This window comes from Schistosoma haematobium, chromosome ZW (assembly GCF_000699445.3).
Source record: "Schistosoma haematobium chromosome ZW, whole genome shotgun sequence".
In the NCBI taxonomy this organism is placed as follows: Eukaryota; Metazoa; Platyhelminthes; class Trematoda; order Strigeidida; family Schistosomatidae; genus Schistosoma; species Schistosoma haematobium.
Window position 1 is genome coordinate 75,445,720 of NC_067195.1, and position 17,572 is coordinate 75,463,291.

Here is a 17,572-nt window from a genome sequence, read left to right on the forward strand (position 1 = left end):
CATTTCTTATAATTGAATGTTTATTCTTATAGTAATGATGAAACATCACTATTCCTTCTTTTGAATTTCCGTAATACTATTAGATTTTTTTGGTTTTTAACTGTAAGATTTTATATTTTGTGAACTTTATATTTAGAAGGAATGCATAGCATGGCTATTACCATCTGTCAGACACGACATTTCTTATATTGATGGACATATTTCATACAACTATAATCCTCAGTTAAGACACAATCAATCAATTTCTTATGATAAACCATTTATTGAGGGTATTTATAAGCTCCCCAGCAGAACAATATTTGGTTCTCATGCAGTAGAAAAACTTTTCCACCGGAAAAAGCGACGCAAACCTTCTTATCATTCTGTGGTTCACTCTACGGCGGACCAACCTATGCACAGTTCTTTGATACCTCCAAGTTCATCAACAGAATCAATCAACATTAATCCATACCATATAAGGACATTATCATTCTTAATGTCACCATTTGACTTGGAGCTGGCCCCCATGGAAGGCAGATTATATTTGTGAGTCTTTCAGCAATTAGTTTAATTTGAATTGCCATTTTATTTTGCTTGTTTCGATAGCGTTTGTACCTAGTTTTGTAAGTGGTCTTTAAAAATAAGCAGACGTCAAAAACTTTAAGTAAGTATTTTATAAACAACTATGGTTGCTTAATATCTAGATTTTCATTCAAAAGGAACATGAATTAGCTGGATTTCTAAAATCAAATATTGTTGAAACATTTCGTCAGTTTTCTAGACTTAATTGTTTATTTATCTTATGTGTACATTTGCGCTTTAGAAATATGTTTCAAACCTTATTTTGTCCTACCTGGCACATTACTTGACCTCACTGCTTCTGTGGAATGATCAAATATTTAGATTAAAATGATTCTCTTAACGAATAATGATAGGGGAATACCTTAATTACTCAACTTTTTACTTCATTATTGACATCTTTTGAGTGGAATGAATGGTTAGAATATATATTTTTCACTTAAAATCTTGTGTTTAACAAATTTATTACTTGCTGAATGCAGTTTTTTTCGAAGCTCGTAGTCCAGAACAAATGTTCCTCAGGCATAAAAAACTAAACATATGACTGATCTGTAGTTTTGATATTTTATGAGATGGCTGATACCCTATCGTCTTATCAAGTAGTTTATGTTAGACCACACCGTTTTCGTTTCCTGTATTAAGTTCATCATTAAACGGTCTCTTTTCTGATGTACCTGTCTGCTGCTTAGAAGCACGTTGCCGAACCTCTGCATTACTAAAATGGTGTTACCACTGCATGTCAGCAATCCTTCGGAGACAGCGATGATCAAACACAGAGTCGTCCAATATCCTTAACTCTGAGAAGCCAGGTGTCACAAACATAGAGCAAAGCTACTCTCACCAACGCGTTGTAGACCCCGACCTATTACAGTCAGGCTAACATCACAAAGGCGTCAAAATGTCTCAGATTGGAATAAACCTCTCTGGCTTCCACTATACGTGAGTTGACCTGATCTCACGTCATCACCAGCACTTAGGTAGCTACCTAGATACTGGAACTTCTCTACTGCTTCCATCTGTTCACTACCCAGGATGAGTGCGCGTTCAGGGTCCTACCAGTCTTGTAGAAGTACTTTGAACTTGAAAGGTGCAAAGCATATGGTCTAGTGTGTGACGAAATCTCAGCACGGATACAGAATGCTCGACTAGCTTTTTCCAACTTGCATCATTTATGGAGTAGGCGAGATATCCGTATATCAATCAATGGAGGTGTTTACTACTCAGCAGTTCGTCCCGTCCTACTTTATGGCAAGGAAACATGGCCGGTAAAAGTAGGGGATAGACGTAGGTTACTAGTATTTGATCATAGGTGTCTTCGAAACATTTCTCGTATATCCTGGGACCACCGAGTAATTAACGCAGTTGTTAGGAAACGGTACTAGGTAAGATTGGCAAATCAATTGATGAAGTAGTGAAACTTCATCAGTTGAGATAGCTGAGACATGTTTCGCGTATGCCCAACAACCGACTGTCCTGACGTGCGATGTTTCATGGCATAAAAGTAGGTTGGAAGAAAGCTAGAGGCGGTCAGACCAAAACATGACACAAATCCATGAGGTCACTGACAAGTGGACTGAGTCATGTTGGTAGGTGTAGACTACCTGGTTGGGATCCGCGAGACGATTGCAACCGATGGTTAGAGACCTTGAATGAGATGGCTTAGAATCGTTTGCAATGGCTCATGTGCATCTACTCTTTGTGTCCTCCCAAATTCTAACCTTCTGAAATCTTCATGTCCCTTTCTTTTTTTATCTTGCCGAATTTATTTCACTGGATTATACTCCTTGACTAACATCTTCAACCTCTAATCTATCCGATTACTGCTTATGCTTTTACTATCTCTACCACCATAGGATTTGAATCGACAATTGTATCTGTGTGCTGATGTGGTATGGCAACTCGAACTGATGTACGTACGTACGAAGTTCTACGTTGTTACTGGCTGACATGGCATACCTATGGACGCAGATTGCCAACTGATTAAGTGTAGATTGCATGTCATGGATATGATCGCACAGTAAGACAATATCAACCGCACACCCAAGGTCGGGAGGTCTTTCTTATGTTAACAGATCCACACTAACATTACCTACATCCAACAGAGTTGCCCGCGAAATGTCATCGAGGGCATGGTTGAAGAGCGATGGGGAGATTAAACAACCTTGTCTAACCCCACTAATTGAATAAAACAGCAGAAAGGGGTTATTGAATACTATACAATTTGAAGAATAAAGGAATAGGCAAGTAACGCAATTTAAAATAAAAACAAGTATTGACAAGTAGTTTTGAGTATGAGTTGCTAGAATGATAATTGAAGCGTAAATAGGTCTTATGGTTGTCATTATTTAGTTTGTGTGTGGCCTGAGACACTGCTCGGGTTCCTAAACCGAAGCAGGTGGTTTTCCTAGTGGCCGCTCCCTGAGCCTGACTTAGGAGTCTAATTCAAAAGTCAGTGGGGCAATGTTAGGATGTTCAGTCCCTTAGTAGCCGGTGTCCAAGAATACCTTCATACGCGATTTGTTCCTTCAGTATTCCGGAGCCCATGTGCATTATTGGTTTGGAATCGGGGTCTTATACTTCCTCTAGGTGTATCCTAAATATCCACCGACCCGGTTCAAGCGCCGTACATTCGATTTTTATCCTCTCAAGTTCGTAACACCACCGCAAGGATGCAGTGAGCAGGACTTCCTTGGCAGTCGCTATATAAGCGTGGCCGTACGAGAGCATTTCGTGGTGGGGAGGCGACTGCCCTCATCCTCAGCCGTACCAGTACATTTGAAGGCCTTTGTTTATATCTTATAAGTGCCATTTTCATTCACTGCCATTTCGCCTAAATTCCATTCGTTTTGGTTATTTTCATACAATATTAAAAAATGGGACAATATCATTTAATGGGTCTTTGTCATATGTTGGATTACACCAACTGAACTAGAAACCTATTTGTAATTAGTTGTTCATTATAAGTCGTTAGTTTCCAAAGTTCAGGAATATTGTTGATGATGTCAAGTGCTGAAATTAATATCATGAAATGTGGTTTACTGTCTTCGAATATCCACTGGAAAAGTTATGCGTGTGTCATTTATTTACTATAATGCTCTAGCTAGCGTGTAGAGCTCTATCAGGAGTCGCAGATCATTTATTTTTTTCAATTTTTCCTTATGTTATTTTTGATCGATGATGATGAAGACGATCGTGATCTGTTAATGTTTATGCTACAAAAATTATTATTATTATTATTATTATTATTTATTATTCACTTTCATAGCTTAGTTTACTTATTTGGATCTTATAAGTGTGGTAGTATCACTTAATACACATCTGTTCATACTGTCTTATTGTTTGAATAGTAATCTATACATAGTTTAATTTATACTCATGTTACTGCCCTATCTTAAAGTCCTCTTTTCTTTATCATTTTTTTCACAAGTGCTTTTTAAATGTTGGAATGTGTACGAGTCGTTCGACCTGTTTAACCCTGCATTCGGTGCACATTCGTATTAGTAAATCTTCCCATTTGTTAATATTCTGTGCCCAATCTAATTTTACATTCCACAGATCACAATGCCGTGAAAACAAAATAATGGGTGCGACTCTCATACATTTCCCGCATAATTATTGTGCTTCATTGTCTTGTTGAGTCGCAACTATGACAGGTGCATTGTGTCCCATAACTGTTAAGTTGCAGCATATCCTTAAGATGACGCCTAGAATGAATGCCAAAAAATAAACGGTGAGAATGAAAACATTTTTAAGAGGAATTTTCATGCAAAATAAATTATTGGAAAGCTTAAACGTTAGGAGTCAGTTTCCGTCACGTCATTGATACTACTGTCTTCAATATAAGTTATTTGAACAAACCATATATACTTACTTACTTACTTACGCCTGTTACTCCTAATGGAGCATAGGCTGCCGACCAGCATACTCCAACCCACTCTGTCCTGGGCCTTCCTTTCTAATTCCGTCCAATTCTTGTTCATTTTTTCATGTCTATCTCCATTTCTCGGCGTAATGTGTTATTTGGTCTTCCTCTTTTCCTTTGGCCTTAAGGATTCCATGTGAGGGCTTATCTTGTGACGCAGTTGGGTGCTTTCCTCAATGTGTGTCCTGTCCACTTCCAGCGCTTCTTCCTGATTTCTTCCTCCACTGGGATCTGGTTTGTTCTCTCCCACAATTGGTTGTTCCTAATAGTGTCCGGCCAACGGATCCGAAGTATTTTGCGTAGACAACTGTTAATAAACACCTGTATTTTCTGGATGATGGCTTTCGTAGTTCTCCAGGTTTCTGCCCCATACAGTAGAACTGTCTTGACATTTGTATTGAAAATCCTGACCTTGGTGTTGGTTGACAGTTGCTTTGAGTTCCAGATGTTCCTCAGTTGTAAATATGCTGCTCTTGCTTTGCCGATCCGCGCTTTCACATCTGCATCAGATCCACCCTGTTCATCAATGATACTGCCCAAATATGTAAAGGTTGTTACATCTTCCAAATCTTCTCCGTCAATTGTGATTGGATTGGTGCATGCTGTGTGGTATCGGAGAATCCTGCTTTTCCCTTTGTGTATATTGAGACCTACTGCTGCTGAGGCTGCTGCTACACTAGTCGTTTTCTCCTGCATTTGTTGTTGCGTTTGGGATAGAAGGGCCAGATCATCTGCGAAGTCTAGATCGTCCAGCTGCATCCTAGATGTCCACTGTATCCCGTGCTTCCCTTCAGATGCTGACGTCTTCATGATCCAGTCGATCAAGAGGAGAAAGAGAAAGGGTGAGAGTAAGCAACCTTGCCTGATACCGGTCTTCACTTCGAACGACTTTGTCAACTGTCCTCCATGCACGATTTTGCAGTGTAATCCATCATATGAGTTCTGTATGATATTGACTATCTTCTGAGGCACGCCGTAGTGTCGAAGAAGTTTCCATAGTGTTGTTCTGTCCACGCTATCAAATGCCTTTTCGTAGTCAATGAATTTGGTGTAGAGTGATGAATTCCATTCAATTGATTGTTCCACAATGATCCGTAGAGTTGCGATTTGGTCTGTACACGATCTATCCTTACGGAATCCTGCCAGTTGGTCTCGAAGTTGGGTTTCTACGGAGTCCTTCATCCTGTTTAACAATACCCTGTTGAAAACTTTTCCCGGTATTGAGAGAAGAGTGATGCCCCTGTAGTTATCACAGTTAATACTACTGTCTTCTTTTTAATATAAGTTATTTGAACAAACCATATATACACAAACATTTTATATTCAGTAGGATACTCGTTTTAGGCAGTATAAAATTTGTCTTATTCTCAGCTCATAAGATAAAATGACAGTTATTCTCATGAGATATCCCAGGTGTGTTAACAAGTTTTGAGTCGATATTAACTATGTATTTATTTTCGTTAAAGCAGCTGTTTTCATAAAAATTTACTCCCTAGCTGATATGAATTTCTTGTTCGGTTCAAATAAAGTGGTATCCAAGTAAAAATTTCCTCACAAACTGTACTATTGATCTTCAAATCTTTCTTTTTTAAAACTTTTTCTAGATTAACCATCATGGATGAGATGACTAGTATTGACGTAATATTAGAAGACTGTAGAATTGTTACACCGATTGCTCCATCTCATGAAAATATTTCGGTGTCCAAGCATAGTAATTCGACTTCAAATGATCAAACAAAATCATCTTTGCATGATAACTTGCCTAATGAGATTATATTTGATTCTTCTGCTTGTCCAATTATTATTGATGGTAGTGTTGAAGCTTTACCATCTAGTCTTTCTTATCTACATCAATCTCAAGGATTTAGAGTTTCGACAACAGACAAGCCTAAGCATGGGATCGGTTTTTCATCGAATGTTGGTTCACCATCTTCAAACACTTTCAATTATACTCAGGACTCAAACATTCAGAGGATATTCCGCTTACTAGGACTTCGTGGTTCTCAAATAAATCATTATTTATACATTCTTAATCAAGCTTCTCATGTTGCTGTGTACTCACGACTGGTTATAATTCCTAAGTTTGGTGAGTTCTTTATATGTATGCCTGATAATTATGATTAATTTGAATCTCAGTTTCTATTCGTACACATGGACATTAAATACAAATGTCGTAAAATGATTTAGAATAATGAGTAATCAATGCCAATTATGATCAGTATTGATTCTTGTGGTAGCGATTTAATCAATTAAAAGATGAAGCGAGTGGTGTTTATCAGCAATATTCTATATCATCTACATAAAATTCTTGTGATGTTACTAAAGAAATTACGAAACAATAAAGACAATCTTAGCTACCGGACGTAAAAGTCGAATTACTGACTGTCATATTACTAAGGCAATAACAAGTATTTTGGGTTGATTTTATCTCAGTGGTTTGTAACCTTTTACTAATCGTCTAATGTTTAGATAGAATTTGTAAAATATGTGGCTGTGTAAATGATACTAATCAATGTGAAAGGACACAAAATACTGTAGTTTTCTTCAATTTGATTAGTTTTACAAATCCCATGTAGTTTCTTTTTTGTAGTTATTAACGAAGAATTAAAAGATTCGTTATTCATCGAAATTTTCTTGAAGGACACTGCATTAATATCATTTTTAGCGATCTATTATACTACTACTTTCAGTGCCTTAGTATTTAGTTTCATCTCGTTGTGTTAAAGCAATATAGGTCATCTTAACCTGGTATACATTTATGCTAGGCCCTACGTTGTTTATTACTAATTGATTGTGATGCAATAATTTAAAAGAAATCTCTAATTCAAATGTTTCAGAGACCAATTGACTTTTTAGTCATATCAGGTATGAATAATAAAGATTAATTTTACTGTATCATGATAACTAATTAGGACCTTATCTTTTGGTAACTGCTATTCGATCTATTCGTTTTAAAGACAACAATTAGTTATAACGAAAAATGAAATATAGTTTTCTTTTGCATTATGACAAAGGTATAAGCATTTCATTGTTAAACAATCTTAGAATTGTACATTGGAACTTTTCATTCATTAACGTCTAACATTTTAAGTTTTTTTTTGTTTTAAATATCGTTATGTAAATTGTGATACGAACAAATGTTACATAAGACTTATTCTACCATTATTTATCACTTTAATTGTTTAATCAAAGATGTAAATTGCACTGACCTTTAATTATATGATTATAGATGCGTTGTATATTTCGGATTATATGATGTAATTTAGCCAAAATCATTCAATAAATTCATTCATTTCATTTTAGATATTATAATATCTAACGATTTTCTTCCTTACCCCTTGATTGGTACATAACCTCATTTGTTATTTATCCTCGAATCCATTTCGATGATGCGATTTTTTCTGTCCTCCTATAGACATACATTTTCCATCTAACTATATATACGAATGTACAGCTTAAGTAAATGATTTCGTCGAAGGGAAAATTTTCTTCGCTGAATTCTCTTTCTCTTATTAAATGACATTATGGGTTATTTTAATTATATATATATATATATATATATATATATATATATATATATATATATATATATATATATAGAGAGAGAGAGAGAGAGAGAGAGAAAAGAGAGAAGGCATCAAACTATCAACAATTTTTAAATATTTCTTTCTTATTCATTTCTCAATAATTTTTAAACAATACTTAGACCTGTAAAGTTTACTACATAATTATACTCTTTGTATTCTTAGATCTATTTGTTCACTCATTCTATTTACTGTCATAATAACTAAACAAACTTCAAAAGAAAATGAATTCTCAGTATATAGTTGTGGAGATTGTTGATTTCTTGGTTGAGATAATGAATCGATCAATGTTAGACCAACATTGAGAACCTGGAAGCACTGGACGGAATTTTTGTTCTATTATAGGACTCCTCAACAGTATGTATCCATGATTTTGCACGCGGGATTCGAATCTATTGCTTCTAGGTTTTCAATGGTGGTCTAATATTAATCGATTCATGATCTCAGTTAAAATGAAGTCCTTTAACTTTGTGTAATTATTATTTCATTTAGTTCAATGAAAAATGAAACATTAAAAATTCATTTTATAAATTAAATAAATTTTATATTTCTTAACCTTTGTTCTTCTTATTTATCCATCTATGTAGGTTGTTCACTAATGAAAAATTCCAGAAATTTTCATCATAATGATTATTTACATCAACAATCTCAAAAAATTTCATTACAATTTTTATCAATGAAACATGAAAATAAATCATTTAAAGATAAGATCAATTTTAATCGAACTAATAATATAAATTATCGTTTTTTCTTAAGTATATCATTATTACCTTGGATTAATTCTGATTGGCCGGAATTAACACCAGAATATGGTGAAAAAAAGTGGTTAAAAACATATTCTTCAATCAATACACAACAATTGATCATATCAAATTTTGGTTCATTTAATTTTAATCATCCAGGATATCAAGATTTACCATTGTGTTATATATGGCCTACTCCAACACGTGTTCATTTACCAGTGAAATTTACTTATCATTTTGCTTATCAAGTAAAAAGCATATTTTATTTATTTTCATATAATTAATTTTCATTAATTCTATGATGGTTTAATATCTTCTTAAGTTATAGTAACAATTACTTGTTTGTGTTTTTATGAAACTTCAGAGTGAAGTTCTTTTGATGGAAAACGGTTAAGAACATTCATTGTTTTTGCTATTATTGTTATTATTACTTTTTGCAGGTAATTGTATTGAGCATTAACTATAAATTGTTTTAGAAGTCGATTGAAAACTATCATAATGGATATGGTGTACAAAATCAAACCTAACTGTAGGCTCTTAATTGATTGTTAAAAGAGTGACTTGTATAGCTGATTTTCTTTCATAGCTTTATGCATGTAATTTTGTTTATTATTATTTTTTTGTTCGATTGTATATAAACGTATAATTCTATTAAGAAAGAAGTCTTATGGTTCTGGCTAGTGATCTTATTTTTGACCACAGGTCCTTCGACAGTCTTCATTAATATTTCAGTCTCATAAACAGTAATCACTCAATCATATCGATCAGCATTCTTTTATATTTTTTTCAACAATCGGAAATTCGTTCATCAAATCATTAAAATTTTAGTCCATATATCATTTATTCAATATTCATTCAAACCTACTCTTATTACATTTGTTCTGTATGTAGCCGATTAATAATTATGATTCTCATTTGAACTTTTCATGTGTGGGCGAGACCAATCCAATCTAAGATAACAGGTCTTGGATTTTGGCGCGGAATTTATTCATCCACTTAGCTAAATAGCGTTTTGGCATTTTAGCCGATGTCGGTTCGTGATGAAAAACCTAGCCAGTCAGTCATCTACAACGTAGGACCAGGCACACATATGCATCGGTCCAAGTTACCATACCTCCGTTAACGCAATAAGATGAACACCGAATTCGTAGAGACAGTTACTTCAACGGTAGTAATATATGTATAAAAGATTTCATATAAAGATGTGATGCAGGCAGAAAGAATGTGTTCGTAGGAAGAATGATATAAAGTAATTCTAACCTCCCAGTTGAAGAGAACACATAATGTATACACCAACGCCATTGTGATCAATTCTGAGCCATGTCACCTAGAGTCTCCAACCATTGGTTAATATAGTCGCGCGAACTATATATAAATATATTTACTTTGGTTTTGTAAGTTGAGTAACATCTATGGACCAAAATAACGTAACTTGAAGCCGAATACGCGTATTTGTAATTCATTATCAACATGTATATTTATAGCATTCTTGGCACTAAGAACAAAGTTATTAGATAAAAGTTGGGCTATTTGAAATCAATATCATTAGCTAGTTGTTCAACTCAATTGGGAAAATCATTCAAAATCATCCCTTTCACCTATATATATATATATATATATATATATATATATATATATATATGTATATGTGTGTTTCGCCCAACTTAATTTTGTTTAAATCACACTCAACTCTATGTAACAATTATTCTTTTCTTCAAGAGGTGGGTAATAATGGGATGTAACAATTTATATTCTTTTTACGGGTTTTTTTTATATATTACCATTCTCTGTATGTAAGCGCTTTGTTTTAAATCTTCTAAAAATAACTATTATCGAAATAAGAAGAGTATTTTTATTCAGGGCATTTTCGTATAAATAATTTTATAACTTTTATGACTCTTTTTTTAAAAAAATAATAAATATGATTGTAAGAAAGTAGTTCACATTTTGGTTACGATTAAAATTGAATTCTTTTAACATTATTGACCAAGAAAATCATTTGATAAATCATGTATATATATATGGTTGTGTCGGTCTATCTATAGAAAAAAATATCCATAAGCTGCACTTCGAGACATTTCTCGACTATAATGGGAACGGTCAAGTGAGTAATTTTGAAGTTATACATGGAGTGATCAAGTATAGAATGGAAATAGATTAAGGAGGCCGTAAACTTCCATTAGCTTAAGTGACTTGGACATGAGTTATACATCTCCGACCATCACCTACACAGAGGTGTCATTCTTTACTGATCTTCATTAGTAGATACATATATACGCTTCACAATCACAATCTGTAGTTGGAAACCGTGGATGGAACGGCCCGGAATTTGTCATTATATTTCTTTGTCTTTTCCTAAATCTTGAGTTCAGTTTCACTTTTCAAATAAATCTTCACTTTTAGATCAAAATTCTGTAAATTTAATTTTTATCACAACAGATACCACCAATGTTTCGACTACTTTGTTTTATGTATCTTATTTATTTACTACCAGTATTTTGATGTGAAATGTTGCAACTTGGACCGTTGAACAATTCCACCATGTCCTATTGTTACGATTGATATACTGACACAACGCTTTTCAGCAAATACATTTGAAATGAGTTTCAATAAATTTTTTCATGAAATATCATACCTTATGATTATTCAAATGGAAAATGTAGTCAGTAAACTTCTGATGTAAATTCTTGTATACCGTCTCATTTTACTAGATTTTTTTTTTTAATGAATAAATTATCACAAACTTTAAAATATACTTTTATTCCAACATCAGTTTGTACAATTGTCTTTAATAGAATCATGTACATTTATAGTTTAACACAGCTTTACTCTCTGTTATCTTCTCCTACATATTTGTATGGATTTGTTTTACAGCCTGATTTTGGTCGATACGCCAGTCTACTTCATTTAAAACCATGGCATATTGTAGTCATACCGATAACATTAAATTCAGTAATGGATATGTCAAGTGTTCTTGAGATTGCTTTACAACTTAATGCATTAAATGTTTCTTGGCAATTCAATGAAACATATAGAGAGGTAAGAAATAATGGTAGCTTGTTAGTTAAATATTTGAGTGTGACATTATTATAATTTTACTAGTCACTCCGTTGATTTTATACAAACTGATGTCGGTGGGATACTTGTTGAAACTTAAAAGACACTAGATTTTTCGTATTGCCCTAATTTTGTATTCTTCAGCAGTGGGCACTCACTAATTTCAAGTGACGATACTTTAGCTGACGTCTGTTCGGGATGAAAATTCCTTTTATCTTTTTGATTATGGTTACCAAACTGTTTAATAAATAAATCTTTGCGCAAATAATTTATTTTCTGAAACTTCGCAATCCATGTAATGATAATGTGTTTATGACACAAAAAGTGCTTATAAATCATCCTGAAAAAAGGTATAGTTCAAAGCATTTATCTGCAATAGTAAGTACCCCAATACACAAAAATATGCAATGATTATAAACTGTTAACTAAATGGATGTTTTCTATTAAATTATGACTAGTAGTTTTAAAGGTTTGGCGAAAGAGTTGTTTCAACCAGTAATATTTAAGAAACCAGTAATATGTTTGTCGGCTTGCCTATTGGAAAAACGAATCTAATCATGTTTTGTTCATTCGATATACACATATGACTCCAGGTTTCCACTATAAAACCAAGTGAATACATGATCTCTATGAATATTTTACAGTATGAACCGATCACTATTAGACCACCATAGATCAATTCATGATCTCAATAAAATTCAACAATCACTCGTTAGTTATCTTGAAGGATATCTGAACACAATCCTATGGATGTTCAATAAAGTAACAAATTGACATTTTGAAATAACTTAATGCAAAAAAATGGTTTGTGAAGCGTGAACAAAAACAAATTATTTACATAAAATAATTGCATGTTAAAATCGCGTGTTGAAGTATGAAGAATAGCGAAAACTACTTAGAAGACAGAGAAATAGTATTGTAACGAAATCATTTGTATAATGTTACGAACTTGGTTTATCATTAGTGACAGATCGGAAGTGGACCATAAAGTAAATAAGCGCGTCGAAAAAAGTTAACATCCATTTTATTGTACTCTCGATAATGACAGTTTGCTTAAAAGATTAAATATGTGCATATTGATTTTAGAGATGAGATGTCACATTATTTTATCGTTGCATATGTTTACTGGGATAGTCAATGAGGCTTGTAAAAAGCGTTACCTTATTTGATTCACTTTCATAACCTCACTGATGGACATTTTCTTAATTAAAAGTCTACCCATACTTTTAACATTACTCATTTATTGACGTTGTTTTACTGAAACAATGTTTTCGAGTCTTCTCTTGTTGGATACTTTTAACCGTTTCGTCGTATTCATTCTGTACAATCATGCTTCATACATAAAACATACAGTGAACTTCTATGCATTATACTGTGACTTTGACAAATGGTCAAATTCGTTGCTCTAGGTATTTTTAATGTCATTAAACTATTTTCTAGACCTACCCAAAAACTAGGTGACTATCATGACTAACGCAAGCTCGTTAAACAGGGAATGGATTAAGTTCGATAACTTACTTTCGTTAAACTATGCTTATCATTACTTGTCCTCATTGTTACGGAATGTCTTCTTTGATTAAAGAATTCATCTACCAGGTATTTAATTGCTACTTAAAATCCTTTCCACTTACCTCAAAATAATAATTCTTTTTACAAAAGTGTTCTTCATCTTTAAATGCCATAATATCACTTGAGATGTTATATACAATAAAGTTAATGCTGAAATTAAGAAATTATTCATCTATCTAATTATAATAACAATCAACAACTAATACTTATTCAATACAAAATGATTCTTCGTAATTCAGTGAGTTTTGAACTTTGTTGCAACCAAAATATAAAAGGAGAGTCTTCAAATATCATTCTAAAATCTCAACCTCAATCTCTTTCTACTGGTTACTATTACATATATTTATCCATGGTGGTCTATCTTCAATTGACTCACGATCTCAACTGTTGAAATTACCACAATCTCCACAAAACCCCTTCTGATACTTATCTGATATCATGGTTATTGAATAAACAACTATATTTTTAATCATTCTAACTAATTAGTTGGTGAATGTTTCTTCAAAAATACAAGTTAATTCTTACGGATAAGTCAACAATATAAAAAAAACGGACTATTCTTATTTGACAAACATAGATGATATTCAATTGAAACACAATTGATATGATCGAAGGATATTCTTTTCAATAATTATTCATCAGGTTCTACAATTATCTCATATCCAAATTAATAATCCATAAAATTGGCCAGATTTAAGTCAGAGTACATCATTTAAAACTGTATCATATGAATGAAGAATTGCTTGTCAACATCCACCCCTTTCTAATAAATCTGACCTAATTCATATCACTATACATATTACGTAATTTCTAATTTCTAATTACATTATTCTCTCTCTCTCATCCCATGTTGACCATATTTATTCTAATCTCACAATTTCATTTCACTTATAAACTGATTCAAGTTAACACTTCATATTAGTCAACCCCAACATTAACGATTTTATTTTATCAAAAGGCGTTTCTTGTGGATATTTATAGTAATTTCATTTATATGACAAACAACAATTCTTGATTCACATGTTACAACTTTAAATGATGTACTCTGCCTTAACTGTGGCCAATTTTATGGATTATTAATTTGGATATGAGATAATTGTAGAACCTGATGAGAAATTATTGAAAAGAATATTCTTCGATCATATCAATTGTGTTTCAATAGAATGGGAATTTTTCAGTGGTATTCGATTGTTATATTCATTGTTTCCGTATTCAGTGTTTCGATTATTATTATTATTATTATTATTAATAGTCCGTATTTATATTTTTTCCAAGAATTCCTCTTTTCTCATATGAGATATATAAATATATATTCGTTTAGAATTTCGAATAAACTTCTAGGTCTCAATCGATAAAGAACGCTTTATGAATATGTTTTAATAATTCCTTTCTAAGGTCAAGTTTTAAATTAAAATTTTCTTATGTCTGATTGAGAATGCTTTAAATTATCTATTAGGTAATAACCTTTGTTTATAATCACTCTCTAACTATGATTTAAATGATTGCTCCCATTGTGATTATCAATTTTGAATTTGTAGAATACTTATTAGCTTTTGAATATCAATAACTAGTCATCGGTATTTCATTTACTTTTACAGTTCATAATAGGTCGAATAGTGCCCGTAATACTTATATCGTGCTATTTTTCTGACTATTTGATTTGAACTTTTTTATCAAGTATTTTCCATGGACACTTGAGAAAATCGGCAAACCGTACAACTAATTAAGTCATTACATGTTTTATAACTCGCTAAATTTACATCTTGACAAGATCGAAAAGTAATCCAGCTCATTAAACAGCTAAAGATCAATGTATTGAGTTTTAAGCTGTATGTTCTGAATAACAACTAGTGATATTGCTCAGTTGTTCAAACCGACTTAAGCAATATGGGGTTAGAACTTGTAGTTAAATGATGGAAAGTTGTGTACCTCAATCATCTAGTTACATTTTTTTCCAAAATCTATTATGTTTCGCAATACCGACTCTATTTGTTTATGTAATAGTGAGTTGCTTAGATAATAAAAAATTATCTTTACTTTTGTTACGTCAAATGAATTTGGATCATTCTTCAGTGTGCATGACTTATGTTCTTAGTATTTAATATATATATATAAGATTGATTAGTCATTTTCGGTCGCATTTTCAGACTCTACATGCATAGCAATTTGTTGTAATACTTGAAACTAAAAAACCACTGATTTTGAACAACGGATCGTGTGATTTACGCTAAGCAAATAAGGTGACAAAACTGGTGAAAATGGAAATCTTTATTGACCCTCAAAAAACGCGTCAACGGACATCTGTTACTAACTATTCGAACTTGTGGTTCACGCAATGCAAGGTAGAGCACGAAGAGGATAGATAAGGATTTATTTGACACTTAAATTAGAATTTGGTCTAAAACATACTGATTTTTGTGTTTTGTTAACAACGATGAATAGTCAGATTTGTGTAAACTAAACTGAGTCATACTTGATATTGATTAATCAGTAACTGTATTAACATATATTCACAGTATTATGAAATTAACCGTCTATAATCAGCCAACAGATATAACCAACATAATTACTCTTCAATATGTTATGAACATTTGCGAAAAGAAATCAATTTCTTAGGTCACTGACACTCAAACCATGTAAATCCTTCTTCACCATATCGAAATTCATGATATCTTGTAATAACCAGCATACAAGATTGTTAAACTTAATTATCACCTCTTAAAATCTACATGTGTCTATGTAATCACTCAATTGCATAACATATTTTTGTCTCATTATTTGTCGCCGTCAGTGTTATGATTTAATAAAATGCTATCATTTTTATCATCTTTCTTTTTAATTCTGTTTTATACTAACTGTAAGTCATCTACATTTATTGGCTCTTCAATGAACACACAGACACATTATTTTATAAAATGTGAAAATTAATAATGTAATGTTTCTATTGACATAGTCTTTTTTATACGCTTATTAGCTTTCATAATTATTGTCTCGTCTTTGATACTTTGACCAAGATATTAGGATCTGTTCAAATCACCAAGTATTTTGTGAATGATTTTCATCGTGAATCACCACCATCTGTAGGATTATCAAAAACCATAGGAAGTCGAACAGCTAGGGGTTTTGGAGATTGTTAAATTTTATTGAGGCCAGTCTAAGCTAAACTATCATTAAGAAACTGGAAGCACTGGATGATCGTTTCGTCCTGGTATAAGGCTCCTCAGCAATGCGCATCCTTGATCCTATAACCTGGAGATGAACCCAAGACTTTTGTTCGCTCAGATGAATGCCGCTGACCCGGTATTCAATGGTGTACAAGTCTAACTCCAATCAATCCATGATATTTCATTCGCGCAGAGGGACGAATTTCCTGTGGTATCATGGGTGCTCACTGCTAGCGAATACTATACTACTTTAACTTAGTTTTATAAGGTGTTTCTCTGAAAATTTTGTACATTTCGGAATTGAAAGTGTTGACTGTTGGATGCCAACCTGGTGGTATATAACATTAGCTGCTAGACCTGAAAGTTCCGGGTTTCGCTCCTGATAGAGTCGTGGTTGCGCGATGTGAGAAGTCCCAAAATTAGGATGAAATAGCTATCCAGTGCTCCCTGATTGTTTCCTAACTGCTAAAAGCCTATGATCCAAATTACCTCAGCTTTCTACGAGTGATATTAAAATTTTAGAAGCTTCGTAGAACGATGCTAAAATTAGTATCATTCGGTAATTATCTAATCAAAAATGAGAAAATATAGTCCGACGTTTTCGAGATTTCTCTTGGAATTTTCCAAAGAGCGCTGATTGTTTGAAGTATCTTCGGCATTTTACCTGACTTTTGGAAAATTTCCTGAGTTGTTGCCGAGTGGAGTTGTTTGAGTAAAGCGTAGTAGTTATGTCTGTTTGTTCGCCTCACCTATTTGTGAAAATGTGTCAGTTTCCATAATCTGAATTTTAAGTTGAATTCGAATAGAATGTTAATTTTCGTATACTACTACCATCAAGATTACAGGTAAAGTGTTCGAATTATTAAGTAGAGCTTTGTATGTGGTGTTTTTATACGACAATGGGAAATAATCTTTAGAACTCGACGATACAAAAATTGCAAATATTCAATCATAGGTTCAGTTTAGTCACTACTT

The 17,572-nt window shown here is 33.0% G+C and overlaps 1 protein-coding gene across 1 annotated transcript in view; it reads left to right on the top strand.

Moving 5' to 3' along the window:
- Nucleotides 1–17,572, top strand: part of TMEM8A (Transmembrane protein 8B) — a 60,943-nt gene that overhangs the window by 7,543 nt on the left and 35,828 nt on the right. Inside the window, exons 4-7 of the mRNA XM_051212313.1 lie at nt 137–525; nt 6,085–6,566; nt 8,652–9,055; nt 11,682–11,846. Of these exons, the coding sequence (XP_051072483.1) occupies nt 137–525; nt 6,085–6,566; nt 8,652–9,055; nt 11,682–11,846 (1,440 nt within the window). The remainder of the gene's footprint in view (nt 1–136; nt 526–6,084; nt 6,567–8,651; nt 9,056–11,681; nt 11,847–17,572) is intronic.